The sequence below is a fragment of the Notamacropus eugenii genome, chromosome 2 (assembly GCF_028372415.1).
Source record: "Notamacropus eugenii isolate mMacEug1 chromosome 2, mMacEug1.pri_v2, whole genome shotgun sequence".
Taxonomy (NCBI): Eukaryota; Metazoa; Chordata; class Mammalia; order Diprotodontia; family Macropodidae; genus Notamacropus; species Notamacropus eugenii.
The window spans coordinates 514730657-514745387 of NC_092873.1; the positions used below are offsets into that span (position 1 = coordinate 514730657).

The window sequence follows — 14731 nt, forward strand, 5'->3', positions numbered from 1 at the left end:
CTGTGAATTAGTACAGGAATTTTGGAAAGCGATTTGGAACTATGCCCCCAAAAAAGTTATAAAACTCTGCACAGCCTTCGATCCAGTGATACGGCTACTAGGTCTATATACCAAATAGATAAAAAAAGGGAAAGGACCCATATGTACAAAACTTTTATAACAGCTCTTTTTTGTGGTGGCAGAAACTTGGTAACTGAGGGGATCCCCATCAGCAGTGGAGTGGCTGAACAAGTTATAAATGTGATGGAGTATTGTTTTACTGTAAGTCTGAAGAAGATTCATGAATAATTGTGTTCAAATATTTGGAATTTTGTAAAGGGATTAAACTGGTTCTCCTTAGTCCTGAATGGAGGAGTCATAGTTCTACCTGGGAGCAAAGAGGTGGGTGGGTATGGGGTGGAGTGCAGTTTTTAGAGAATCAGTATTGGGATTTCTGTAAGAAATAACTTTCTAATAATCAATGACATCAAGAAAAGTGAATAAATCATTCAAAAAGCATTTATTAAGTACTTACTGTATGCCAGACATTGTGCTAAGTACTGTGGATACAAAGAAAGACAAAAATAATTCCTTCTCTCAAGGAGCTTATACTTTAATTAGGGAGACAAGAAATCAATGACAATCAAGTCGATACAAGATATAGAAAAGAGATGGAATGAATCTGCTTTATGATGTAATTACTTTTCTCTAGCCCTCAGACCTTTGCCACTTGTTAGGTAAGCCCCTGGATGAGCCAGACCTGTTTTGAACAAGCTGCTTGAACTGAGACAGGGTGGGCTCAAAAATGTCATAGTAGATTTGGTGTGGGGCAGAGTGTGTCCGTACATAAAGAAGATCATCCATAGTCACAGGGTCCGAGGCGGTCTGCCACAGGGTCACGCTGTACCTGGAATTAGGAGAGAGCTACATCAACCACAGAATCCTCTCACCCAGAAGCCCACACCTGAGAACAGTGGGAAGAATGTGTAATTGGAGTCCAAAGACCTGGATGTAAATCCTACCCCCGACACTTCCAAATTGTGCAACCATGGGCAACTTCTCTGGGCCCCTATTTCTCCATCTGTAGAATGAGGTTGGACTTGGTCCTTCCAGCTCCAAATCCCACAATCCTCCTCAGGAGCCCTGACAAATGCGCTCTCTCTGCAGCCTCACAAATCTTTCTTATAACCACATGTCAAATACCCCAGGGGCAGGCTGCATCATTACAAGCTGCTATGCCAAAGTGCACATACCTTATGTGAAGACCTAACTCTGACAATAACGGTGGAGGAGGATGGGGGCCTGGCTGGGAGGGTCTTCAAACCACAAAAGAAACTCATGGATTGTGAGGTAGATGGGACTGCCCATTTTACTGACAGGGAAACTGAGGTATAAGCAAGTTAAATGACTTGCCTAAGTTACACAGTTATACAATGGTATAACTGAGCCTCTACCTTACCTCAGTGGTATGGGGTCAATAAGAAACACTGGAAAGTATGCCAGGCTTGGAATCAGGAGAGACCTGGGTTTGAATCCCAGCTTCAATATTTACTAGCTGTAACAATAGATGAATGGCTCTGAGCCTCAGTTTCCTCAATAGTAAAATAGAGATAATGTCTATAATCCCTCCAAGGGTTGTTGTGATGATCAAATGAGATATTTGTGAAGGAATCTGCAAACTTACAAATGACCTCACAGGGTGATGTCTTGACTCACAAAATTTGGATAGAAGTGAGGCAAAGTTGCCCAAATAGTCAGCCTTGCTCTCTTATTCAGAGTCATCAAAGTCCAGTGGTGGGACAAAAGTCAAGATAACTGGGATGCAGGGGATAAATATTTCATGAGACACTATATAAATGGCAGCCGCTGCAGCAGCAGCAGGAGGAGCTGCAGCATATCTAATCGATAAACTTCAGTGGCTCCCTATCACCTTTAGGATCAAATATAAACTCCTCCATTTTGCTTTTTAACTGCGAACTCTTTGAGAGCCTTTTTTCTATTTCCATCTTAGCATAGCGCCTGGCACATAGTAAGCACCTAATACGTATGCTAGTTGACTGACTGCTTAAAGTTTTTCACAGCTGGTCTCCAATGTTTCACCTTCACTGTATTGTTTTAAAAATCATCACCACCATCCACCACCACCACCACCACCACCACCACCACCACCACCACCACCATCATCATCATCATCATCATCATCTAGAGGTAAGACTTAAACCCAGATTCACACCAGCTCTCTATCTACTGTCCCACACTGCCTCTCAGAATACCAGCTGTGGGGCTGTCAGCCAGGTGCCTTGTTAGAGATGCTTTCCAGATGCCTGGGGGAGAAAGGGATGCAGAGCCATCCTGGCTGCCTTTCCATGAATCAAAAGAAGCAGACTCATAGAAACTTTTCCTGTCAGGGAAACGTTCTTGGGAGTTCAGAGAATGTGGCCATGTACCCCCAGGCTTACCTAGATCTGCCCCTCACCTTGCAGACAACCTGAAGTGCCAGGAGGCGTCCCATCCACCTCCGTGGTACAATGCTCCTCTAATTCTTTAAATGCCCAATTACACACTGCCCCTAATGGCCAGTAGTGGTAGTGCCATGCAGTCTGGCTGTGGCCAGCTCTGCTCCTTCCCTGGCCCCAGAGCTGGCTGTGTCAACAACCATCAGGTCTACTCTTGTGCTCATGTCCCCAGTGCTTAGCACAGTGCCTAGTATACAGTAGGCACTTAATGCATGTTCATGGATTAGCTGATTGGGGCCTCCCCCTCTCACCTGTCAGACTGACTCAGGAGCCAGCTAAAATGGGACCAGGCAGCCCTCGCCATGACTGCCCGCACCGGGAATGTCACTTTCTGTGGCAAGGCCTCCGCCAGCCTATTCATCTTCTCAATCATCTTCTGGGTATAGGTACTATTGGGAGTGAAGGGGAGGTAGAGAGTGGTCCAGCCCAGAGACAGGGTGACGTTGGGGTACTTTTCTTGGACCAGGGACAGGAACCTAGAAAGAGAAGCAGACAATGCTTGGAACCTGGGCAAGGCTTTCCCTCTCTTCAAGCCTAGGGGTTGGTCTTCTTTGTTATAGTGATTGTCTCAGTCTTCATCCTTCTTGATCTCCCTGCAATGTCTTGCCACATTCCTGGGCAGTAGCATCACTTTCCCTATGAATCAACATTTTCCCAGACTCTGTCCTTTCAACAACCTCTGGGCAATCCCATCAAGGCCTGTGGGCCTTGGGATAGAGTACTGGACTTGGAATCAGGAAGTCCTGAGTTCAAATCATGCTTTGGATAATTACCTGCTGTGAGATCTTGAGCAAGTCACTTAACTACTCTCAAGAGTCAGTTTTCTGTGTAAAATGGAATAATAGAACCTACCTCCCAGGGTTGTAGTGAGGATCACATGACTGGAAAGTTCTCTGCAAACCTTAAATTGCCATTTAAATTCTAGCTGGTTTCTTCTTACTCTTATTAAAATACTTCCAAACCAACATATCTGACCCTCATCTCTCTTCTGAGATACAGTCCTACATAGCCAGGTAATACAATAACGTGTATTCTTCACTTTCATATTCTAACTCAACAATAATAGTTAGTATTTATACAATATTTTAAGGTTTGCAGAATGCTTTACAAATATAATCTAATTTAATTCTCATAACCCTGGGAGGTAGGTGGAAAAGTTGAGGAAAATGAGGCAGAGGTTAAGTGACTTACCCAGAGCCACACAGTTAGCAAGTATTTGAGGTGGGATTTGAACTAAGGTCTTTCTGACTCCAAGCACAATACTTTGATCCACTATACCACCAGAGGTTTCGCCTTGGCCAGCAGAGACTACACCCAACTTCCTTGTTTCTGAGAGAGCCACCATCCTTCCAGTTATTCAAGTTTGCTAATTCTAAGTCTTCAATCCTTCATCTTCCTTCACCTACTGTAGGCAGTAGGAAAGAAGTTAGGAAGGAAGGAAGGAAAAAAGAAAAGTTCTGAAGGAAGAAAAAAGAAAGGATGCTAGAAAGGAAGGATGAAGGAAATCAGAAAGGACGGAAGGAAGGACAAAGGAAAGATGTTAGGAAGGAAGCGTTTATGAAGCACCTACTATGTGCCAGCCACCATGTTATGGAGCATCTCCATAACCAATCAGTTGTCCTTTCATCCCATCTCCACAGCATCCTTTGTATGCATGCCCTTCTCTCTCCTCCTAAGGTCGCCTTCCTGATGGAGGCCCTCATCACCTTCTCACCTGGGTTATTGCAGAAGCGCCTGATTGAGAGCCCTGCACCAGTGTCTCCCCTCCCTTCCACTCCACTTTCAAATTCTCTGAAGCTCAGGTCTGTTTGTGCCAGTGCTATATTCCAGAAGCTCCAGTGATTCCCTGCTATCTCTGGGAGTTAAGTCCCAACCCCTGCCTGACATTTCAAGCCCTTCACAACTGGTGTTCCCCTCTGTGTCCTGTAATCCGGCTAACCTGGGCATGTCCTTCTGCACACAGGGCATTCGTGTCCCCTTCTATTTTTAAACAGGTGAGGATATTCCTCCTTCACCTCCCTTTCCTGATCTGCTCTCCTTTCCCTACCTTTGCTTCTGGCAAGCCTGGACCCCCTTCAAACCTCAGAACAAGGGCTACTTCCCATCTGAAGCCTTTCCTGATGTCTTCCCCACCCCCATTAACCCTGTATTTGGCTTTGTAAGATTTACATCCCAAAGAGGGCCCTCTTTCCCATGAGGACCCCTGGCTCTGGACTAGAGCCAAGCTCAGATTCAGTCCCAGGCAAGTCTGACCCTTAAAGGATAGGGGAGTGGGAGGGCTTCTTTTGCATTTTAATGCAAAAAAGATTCTTTTCCTCCCACAGCCTTCTTGCTTTGGCAGATCCCTCTGCCCCTGTGGTCCCTTCCTATGAATGATCATTCCCTCCTGGAACCTCCATTTTAAGGCCCAAGCCACCCTCAACACACCATTCTTCTCTAGGGCCAGCTCCTGACTTCCTGGGTTTTTTTTCCTCCACTGTTGATCCCCTCCCCCAATCACCCACCCCTATTTCTTAGCTCCCTTTTATGTGCTGGTTCCCCCATTACAATGTGAGCTTCTTGAGGGTAGGGATGGTCTTTCTTTTTTGCTGCTGTTTGTATCATTATCTTATCACAGTACCAGGCACATAGTAGGTGCTTATTAAATGCATGTTGACTGTCTAAAGCCTTTCACAATTTGGCCCCAACGTATAGTTTCATCCCCACTATACATCACCCTCCTTCCTCTGCTCTACAGTCTAGCTAAACTGGCTTCTCTTCCTCCCATTTGGTGTCCCATTGCCCCTCTCAATTCCCTTGCCCAACTGTCCTTCCCACCGTCCACCTTGGTGGTCACCTCTCCCCACCCACCCAGTTCTGCCTTTCACCTTTTCTCTTCAAATACTAGTTTCCTCCCTTCCTAATTATCTTGTATTTCTTTTCTAGTTATCTTATATCTATTTATTCTGGGTGTAATTGTAGATGAAGGTATCCTCCTCAGGAGCCCTGACAAATCTTGACTGAGTATAAGCTTCTTGAGGGATTTTTTCCTAATTTTTTTGTATTTGCATTCTAGTATTTGGCACATAGTAGGTGCTCATGGAATGTTCTCAGCACTTAGGACAGTGCCTGAAGCATAACAATTGATTAATAAATGCTTGTTGGTTGACAGTGATTTTGATTATGTTTAAAGAACTCCAGAAAAGTGTATTTTCCCAGTCCTTGTTAGGGATATTTCACCCTTGGCCAAGAATCCATCATTCTATTTTAAATTATGACTCAAAAGTGAAATCCCATCATTGTCTGACACCATCTTCTTAACCAATCGCTCACTTCCCGAACCTGCCTTTTCTGAAGCTCTTGCCTTCTAATGGCTGGAGGAACTACAGATTTTCTGATTTTTGACCATCACTTTTAGCTTTCCAACACCTTTTATTATACTCAGGTGACTCACTGAAATGCCCTCAAATGTGCCCCACCCCCTCTCCAGCACATTCTCGGGGAGGCTGCTAGATGTCCCATGGTTGTCTAGTTGAGGACAAGTTCTGCTTTTCTTTTGACTTCTCTCCTGATGGATTTTTGGAATCCATCCCATCTTTCTTTAGATTGTGAGAAGCTGGTGCTTCCTCCTTAGAGAATCCAGCTCTCCTCCCACCCCAGACACAAAGGACCCCAGATCTATTTATTAGCTTCCATGTTCCTGTTATCTCTTTCTTTCTCAGATTTCCTTGCATTAATAGTTGTGGCCTTCTCCCATTTCAGGTCCTTTTCCTCTTTTCTTTTCATAGAATGAGCTACTTCTTAAATCCTGTACCTAGAAGTCCTCCCTCCATTTTTTTCAAGGAACATTTAATTCACCCTGATAGCATAAGAAAGTAGAATGACATCCTGGAAAGCCTCCTTACCTTGTCTTCTGGGAGAGAGGCAAGTCTGGGTACATGATAGACACCCAATAAAGATTTGTGGGTGGTCATTTCCCAGAATCACCGAGGAAGGCAATGTGTGCCCCTGAATCCTTGAATTCTGATTCCTGAGCCTTCCCCACAGATTCGTGCCAGTGGGTTAATAGTCTAGAGTAGGGGGAGGGGAAGGGAAGGAGAGAGATCCAGCCAAGACTCTCGATGCATTCAGAGAGAAGAGAAGCCATTGACTGACTCACCTTGTGGCATTGATAGCAACTGGGAGGGGCACATTGGGGCCATCCAGGATGTCGGCATTGATCCACACAGGCCTCTGAATTCTTCCATCCTCTGTCTGATTCCTCAAGAGATCCAGAGAAGGGCCAACTGCTTTGATGTTCTTGAAATCCAGTTTGATGCCTGACAAAGAGAAGGTTTGGAAGGGGCTCTGAAGGGGTAAGAGAACCTCAAATGCTCCATTCTGGAAAGCCAAGCAGTGGAAAGAAAACTGGGCTGGGAATCCAGGAGGACTTGAGTTCAGATCCCTCCTCTGACACTATGGGTGAATCCACAAGCAGATTATTCTCATTGTAAAGTAGGTATAATGGTACTTGTAGTAACCATCTCATGTACCATGGAGAAGACGCAATGAGATGATGCATGTAAAGCACTTCATACACCCTAAAGTGCTATGTTAGTATCCAGCTGACATTCTAGGTTCTATGTTCTCAGGCCCCTCCCAGACCTGAGGTGGGGGAGGTCAGAGGGAAAGGTTTAATTATAGGAAATACATCATCAGTAGGATGCCAATAACTTTTTGTACTTTTACTATGCTTCATGAGTTACAAATGGCTTTCACCAGATTCATTCATTTGAAGGTGTTCACCCCACTTAAAAGATGAAGGAAAAGAGCCTTACACAGAATGTTAAGGAGAGAACTAGAAATAAAATATTATGTTGTAGAAAAGCAGCAGCGCGCATTTTCTGTGTGGCCGTGGACAAGTACCATAGTATCTCTGGACTCCAATCTTCCTCAACTGCAGACTTGTAAAAGTAATCTACGATCTTATAGAGCACCTGGGATTCTGTTCTCTCAGCTGAACTCTTTCTAGTGGACTATGTGGGGATGATGTCTGAGCACTGAAAGCTCCAGGGGCAATCAATGCATCCATCAATCGATAGGTATGAAGTGCCTACTATGCACCAGCCACTGTGTTGAGAGGTTAGCATTCTTACCTTTTCTAGATCTGGTCAACACGGCTTCCAGCCACTGTTCCAAGGTGTTGTCACTGTAGATGGCAGGCGGGTGGGCCATGATTGGGACACCTGTCTCGTTGGCTGTGTACAGCCCCTCCACATTGACATCTGCTTCCAATACCATGACGTCACCTGGGCCCCAAGGGGGAACACAGAGAAAGAGGACCAAGAAGCATAGCTCACCTCCCAACCTTGAATAGCCTTGCTGAGTAGGGAGGCCTACTGGAATGGGGATAGATGGCTGGTCTTATATCTGGGCGGGATGTGGGATTTAAGGGGTTCTGCTGCTCCCACAAAAGTCTACTAGGTTCCATCTACTTCTCTGAATCAGTCTGAAATTCTCATACAACATAGACCCAAGATCCCGAGAGGCAAATGTGATGTATGAGACAGTGTGCTAGACTTGGAGTCAGGAAGGCCTGGGTGAAAATCCTTCTGACCCTTGCTAGCTGTGTGACCCCCAGGCAAGTCACTTAATAGTGAACATATGGAGAGGTTTCACATACATTATCTCATCTGATCATCTTCCTAAGAGAGGAAGTTCTACTATTATCCATAACTTCTTAGATCAATTTCTCTAGGCCTCAGTTTCCTCCTCTGTAAGATGAGGGGATTGGGTTAGATGACCATGAAACATCCTTTTGGGCAGTTAGGTGGCAAAGTGTGCCCCATCTGGCATCAGAAAGACCTGAGTTCGAATCCAGCCTCAGACACTTCCTAGCTGTGTGACCCTGGACAAGTCACTAATCCCTGCTTACCTTAGTTTCCTCATCTGTAAAATGAGCTGGAGAAGGAAGTGGCAAACCACTCCAGTGTCTTTGCCAAGAAAACCCCCTTTGGGGTTGTGAAGAGAGGGACACAACTGAACAAAAAAACCTACAAAGATGCCTCCCTCTCTTCCCTAACTTGGCACTTGGTAATTGTGGTTCAAGGCTCCTACCTGCCCTGAAGGAACTCTGACCAATTTAATTTAATTTACCAACTTTTAGAAAGAGCAGGCATCCTATGCAAGGCACTAGGGTTACAACGACAAAAAGGAAAAATTGCCCAGACTTCCAGGGAACTTACACTCTTCTAGGGGACAGTGTGGACAGAGATAAGGAAATGCAAGGCATTTGGAAGAGGGCAAGAACCCTAGAACAGCTGGGAAAGGCTTTCTGTAAGATGTCTCACCCAAATCTAGCCTCAAAGGGGACTAGAGATTCTGAGAGGTGGAGATCAAGAGGGAGCATCTTCCAGGAATGCTGGGATCACCAATGTGGTAGCATGGAGGTAGAGAATGGAAGAGTCAGTTCAATGGTTGATGTCATGAGCTACCTCAGGGAAGGTTCTGCTCTCACTCCCCAACTGACTCTCATATACTGACAAGTCCCCATTAAAGAGATGGCATGATAGTGAAAAAAGGGCTGAACTTGGTTCATACCCCAGCTGACACTCAGATGTTAAACCATGGATTAACCACCCATCCTTTTGGCCTCCATTTTCTTTAATATAAAATGGATAAAAATATCTGTCCTCTATCCCTCACAGGATCATTATGAAGGAGTCTGGGAGATGCTAGGGTGAGCTTACATTTTGGTTGACCATATATGGATATGAAAGTCCAGGAAATGTGCTTAGAAGGACAGCAGAGACCTTTGTCCCCTGCCTCATCTCTTTGCCTTTCCCTAGTCACTCATCTACATGGGAGAGGAGAAGAATTTTTTTGGAATTACAAAACCAGGGGATTGTGAAACCCCAGGCCCCTTGGCTGGCTGTGTTAAGTGAGTGGCAACTTTCATGAGTATAGGTCTAGCTCAAACTTCAGAGATTAAAATGGGGATGCACACAGAGAGACGTTTCTCCCCCAACCCTAGCGCCAACCCTTGTTCCAGATACAGTCTGTTCCCTGTTCTCTCCTGCTCTCAGGGAGGTCTCAAGGGAATCCATGGAGGCACAAAGTCCCTTCATCTAGTGAGACCTTGGCAAGTAAAGGAGGAGGTGAGAGACCGGAAGGTGAGAAGAGGAATGTTAAATCCTTCTTTGTTGCAAGTAAGCATTTAAAGTGCACTTTGTGTCCTTGCACCATTTGGCTAGATTGAGGTTACCCCTGGGTGATCCAAGCCCAGCAAGCAGGACTGTCAGGTCAAAGGGAAGGTGAAGCCCATGGTCATTAGCTGCAAAAAAAGAAGACCCCTGTGTGTCCAGAGATGTCAGTATGTGAGCTGAGGAGTCTCTGGCTAGGGTCCACAAGCCTTCTGTCTCAGACTCTGCAAAGGAATAAGGAAAGAAACCCTCCTCATAGGAAAAACACTGAGAAGGGTCTCTCCTAGGGCAAGCTGGTGCTGGTCCCAGGGCTGAGGCAACTGAGGCTGTTTTTCTCAAAGATTTCTAAATCTTATAAGAGTATAAGAATATAGAAGAGTATAAAAGGATTTCTAAGTCTCTGGTTTTGACCTAAGAAAGCATAGTCTCATTCAATCGTGTCTGTCTTCATGGCCTCATTTGGGGTTTTCTTGGCAAGGATACCAGAGTGGTGTGTCTTTCCATCCAGCATAGACTCCAGCCTGGAGCAGGAGGCCTTTTGTGGTGAGTAAGAGAGTTAGCCTCAAAGCCAAAAAGACCCAGGTTCAAGCTCTGCCTCCGGGTGACCCTAGAGAAGTTATTTAACACCATGCCCAGCCCTAGCCTGGAGAAAAGCCTAATAAAAATTTAGAAATCAAAGTCAGCTTGGTCCAGAGATCAGGACAAGGAGCAAAGGGTGAAAGTGCAGACAGGCAAATGGAGGTTTATGTGAGAAAAAACTTCCCCAGAATTGAAGGTATCAGTACGAGGAATGGGCCTCGGGAAGGGCAGGCTCCTCCTCCCTGGTGTGGCTCACACAGTGGATGACCCTTTGTCTGATAATATTAAAGGGGATTCCTGGTCCAGTACAGGTTAGATCAGCTGGCCCCTGGGGTCCCTTCCACCTTTGGGGTTCGGTCCTTCTATTAAAAGCTCTTTCTCACCCACTAGCTCATATCTCTGCTGCCTTCCTTGGAGACAATGATAAGATGTTCTCATGTTATTATCAAAGGCCCAGAGTCCAAACTCCAGTTTTTTCCTTAGGAAGAAACTGAGGCCTACAGAGAAAAGACTTGCCTAAGATTTCAGACACAGCAGTGGAAGAACTGAGAATCCAGACTCCCTGATTCGTGGGCTAGGGGGCTGGCCACCAGACCACTCTGTGTCTTCTCAGTGGCCCTGAATTGAGATTCACATTTGTCTGCACATCTTCTCTTAAGGAGGATGATGAAATAGGAGTGACGCTGCCTTTCTCAGCACCTCCTTATCTCAGGAGATAAGCTCCCCTCAGTTAAGCCAGAGTTCAATAACAATCTAGCATTATGTCCTTGCCCAAGGCAAAGTGATCCCTCCTATTATCAGGAGAGGCTCCCCCCAAGTCCTAGGAAAACCCACCCAGCCCGACTGTTCTGGTGTTCTCTGTGCTACTGCTTCATTCCGTGGTCACTCTCAGGGCAAACCTTCCTCATCCCTTCTCACACCCCTGACAACCCCTGTCCTAAGGCCCCTCCCAGTCCTGACATGTCTTGTTTGAAGGCTCCTTTCAGCTCTGACTTTCTAGTTGCAAGATTCTAAATGAATGAAGCCACAGTCTTTCCCGAGAATTGGTAGGAAGAGAGAAGAATCAGTTGGAAAATGGGATCTTGAATCAGGCTAGGAGAGAGAAGAGGAGCCCGGAGGCCCCTAATACGCTTCCTGGGTTTTTTCCAGGGTAAAGAGGGAAGACTATCCCGAAGTCCCTTAACTCTGTCTCTAGGGTTTGGTCTCTTGAGACTGATTGAAAGGGGTATCCCTCCCATCCTCCCTCCCCTGAGGTCCAGACCATCTCCTTCCCCCTCCCCCTTGCCTCCCTTGTGGTCCAGCCCACCTCCCTCTTCCTCCACTTCCCTCCCCTGAGGTCCAGCCCAACTCCCTCCACGCAGCTCCCACTCCAAGGGCTGGGGCTCTGAGGATCTCACTGCTCAGGGCTGCCTCCATCTCGCTCCGGAAGTTGGCAGCGTGGTGCCAGGTGACCAACAGGCCGTCCCTGTGGCTGATGTGTCCAGTGCTGAGGAGGTAGTCTATCATGTCACCATCTGGGCGACAGCTCTCACACCCTGGGAACGTATGAATCACCTGTTCTTAGTCTAGGAAGCCACTTCTGGGGACCCTAAGAGGAAGGAGCCCTGACCTGGGACTTAGGACACCTGGGTTCTAGTCTTAGCTTTGCCATGAAGTCACTCTCACTTTGGGCAATTCCCTTCTGAGTTGTGGCTGGGACTGAAGGATCTTGGGGAGAGGGACCCAAGGCTGCATGAACCTTTGTTGGGAAGAAGGAAATGAAGTGAATCAAATGCTTGCCGGGAGAAAAACCTGGTAACAGGAGGGAAGAGGCAGAGCCAGTCAGATACTGCCCAGAGCAGAGGGCTTTAGAAGGAGACCTAAGCCAGGAGAATCTTGCAGTGTCTGGAGAATAGAGGAGAATGCCTAAGATAATCAGAGCTGCACTTGGGCGGAATCCTGGAGAAGGAGATGGAAGGAGGATAAGCTAATGAGAACTGGACTGACTGGGAGATTGCAGGGGGCAGGATCATGAGCTGGGAGGCATCCTGGGAAGGGGGAAGGAGGAGGCCTGGGGCCAGTAAGAGCTCTGCCAGATAGAAAGCTGAGGAAGAGATTAAAAAGTGTCCATGAGCCAATCAGAACTTTGGTGGGAAGGAATCCAGAGCTCCAGATTGGGATTCTGACACTGGGGGAGGCGCAGCCAATCTCTGCTTGGGTCGAAGGCATTAAAGGGGCCCATGGCTCTGAGGGCACCTGAGGGGAGGTGGCTGCAGCAGGCAGGGGGTGGGAAGAGAGAGACCTGGGAGACTCCTGCCTTTGCTCCTTCACCCTGAGAACTGCCAGTACTTTGGCTTCCCTCTCATTTGGCACCCCGGGGCAAAACTTGGGCCCCCTCACCCTTAACGTCAGGCGCATTGTGGGAAGGAAGGAGGGCACCTGAGCCAAGCAGGTGGGGTGAAGGGCGGGAGAGCCTTGGGGAGGGGAAAGAACAGGATCTGAGCTAACCAGAATGCTTTTGGTGTGGAGATCCCCTTGCCTGCATGTCCTACCTGGCTGGGAGCCACCGCCCCGGGTGAGGGTGACAGCAAGGACTATGGCGACCAATATCATCACCCCTACACCTGCAATTGCCCAGGCCTTTCCCCAAGTCATGGCGCCCCCTTCCACTGGAAGCTTGGCAAAGGTCCTTGGCTTAGCTTCTCTGGCAGATAGCGTCCTCTCTGGCTGGGGAGTGGATGAATGGGAATCCAGGGACTCTGTGGGCTGTTGGGAGAAGGAAAGAGCTCCTGGTTTCAGCCTAGAGCACTGAACAGGGAGGCCCCTCCTTCTTCCCAGCTCTTAACCTTCAGGTCAAGCAGAAAATCCAGATTCCCCACCCCTTGCCCTTCCCTAGACAGCACCGTCCTTTGACCCACAGTGAGCCAGGCTATCAGGAGAGGAAAAGCATCTGCACTGGGTCTCCTGCCCTGTAGCTGGGCAGTGTAGTAGGCAGAGAAAGGGGCTGGAGGATCCTGAAAGCGCAGCAGGCATGGGGGAGGGGTGGCTGGCAGCTGCACAAATATCCTCCAGCCCTTTAAATTTGGCAGCATTGGACAGCACCCTACAATGCTCTACCAGGCAGAAGGCCTGAATCTGCCCCTCATAGACTTCAAGAGGCTGGACAAGTCACTTCACCATCCATCAAATGCAGATAGGAATGTATGCATTCCCTATGTGATAGGGTGCTTGACTCTTATTTTTATCTATTGTGTTGGTCTTTTGTTGCCAAAGAAGACCATGCCATCAGAGAAATGAATGCATGACTTGCACTTGACTTTGTTTGGAGTGAGGGAGGGCTGTGCATGTCACCAGCCTCACTTCTCCTCCAGAGCCATCTGTATCCAGTGACCAGATACTCCTGAGGGTGACTGGAGATGTCCCAGGATGCATTGGGAGACCTTGGGCCCTTTAGGCCAAGGTCTTTGCAGGTACTCACTTAGGGTGAGACAACGCCCATTCATTGAATAGGACTGTTTTAAGAAGTAGCCAGGGCATGGCCCTTTTAATGAGACCAAGAAAAGAAAGTCATCAGGCTGGGTGGGAACCAGCAAAAGCTACTATTGATAATCACTCTAAAGCTAGGAGGGTCCAGAGGAGCCCTCAGGCAGGAGTCCCAGTTTCAGAGTACCTTAGGTTTACAGGTTGGGGAAGGACAGGACAGAACAGGAGAAAGGGAAGTGAAGGGACCAGTAAAACCCAAGTCAACTGGGCATCTTTTAGTCATCCAAATTTACCATCCTTTTGAGAGGAGAAGTGTTGAGATCTGAGGGGTGCTGGGGATCCGAAACACCGGCAGGCTGGGTCCTGCTTGAATGAATTCGATTCAATACTTCTTTGAACCAAAGAAAAACAAAGTTTATTAAAGATTCGCCATATTGGGTTGACTCTTAAGGAGCCTAAGCATTTGTAATGCTTGTATTTACAACCAGGGCAGATAGACTCTCAGCTAGACAGAATCAGAGCTCAATTAAATCTGAGCGGGTTCATGGATGTGAGATGGAACTTAAAAACATAAAGACTGTAGGAGGGATCTGGGGCTGGTCTGGGAGTCTAGGGTGACTGGAGGAGGGATTGGGGGAGGGTCTTGAGAAGTTCAAGGAAAAACTCAATGACATTGGGGTGAGTGGTCAAGGGTTAGAAACAGCTAGAGGCAATCAGGAGATATCAGACAATGGAGGGCTTGGATGGGAAGCAGGTGGGATAATCCACAGGTAGCAAGCAATCAAAGGCCAGGCTATGTCAAGGGAAAAAGATGTGAATACAAAAGGCCACATAAAGTGAGAAGATTCCAGGGCAGTTCAGGGAGGTTCACAGAGTCTGAACCCCATCAGAAGGAAGGGGAGGGGGAGGCAGACAGGAGAGGAGGAGTTGAGTTTCCCAGCTAGCTCATCCCTGTTCAGCCAGCTGCATCTACTCACGGGATTGTGTTCATCCTTCTTTGCCAAAGAAGACCATGCCATCAGAGAAAGGATGACA

The 14731-nt window shown here is 47.2% G+C and overlaps 1 protein-coding gene across 3 annotated transcripts; it reads right to left on the reverse strand.

Annotated features, from left to right (window-relative positions):
- Positions 1 to 480: 480 nt before the first annotated feature.
- FAM151A (family with sequence similarity 151 member A) lies at positions 481 to 14007 on the reverse strand. Of its 3 annotated transcripts, XM_072649573.1 has the most exons (7): positions 13990 to 14007; positions 12766 to 12979; positions 11632 to 11769; positions 7610 to 7762; positions 6634 to 6793; positions 2747 to 2971; positions 481 to 886 (listed from the first exon to the last, which is right to left on the reverse strand). In XM_072649573.1, exons 1-7 carry the CDS (start codon positions 13990 to 13992, stop codon positions 688 to 690), a joined length of 1092 nt encoding a protein of 363 aa, XP_072505674.1. In that variant the 5' UTR covers positions 13993 to 14007; the 3' UTR covers positions 481 to 687. The 3 variants fall into 3 exon arrangements, with proteins under 3 accessions (XP_072505674.1, XP_072505675.1, XP_072505677.1); XM_072649574.1 differs by lacking the exons at positions 12766 to 12979; positions 13990 to 14007 and adding an exon at positions 12221 to 12245; XM_072649576.1 differs by lacking the exons at positions 12766 to 12979; positions 13990 to 14007 and adding an exon at positions 11973 to 12196.
- Between the last annotated feature and the right edge of the window lie 724 nt (positions 14008 to 14731).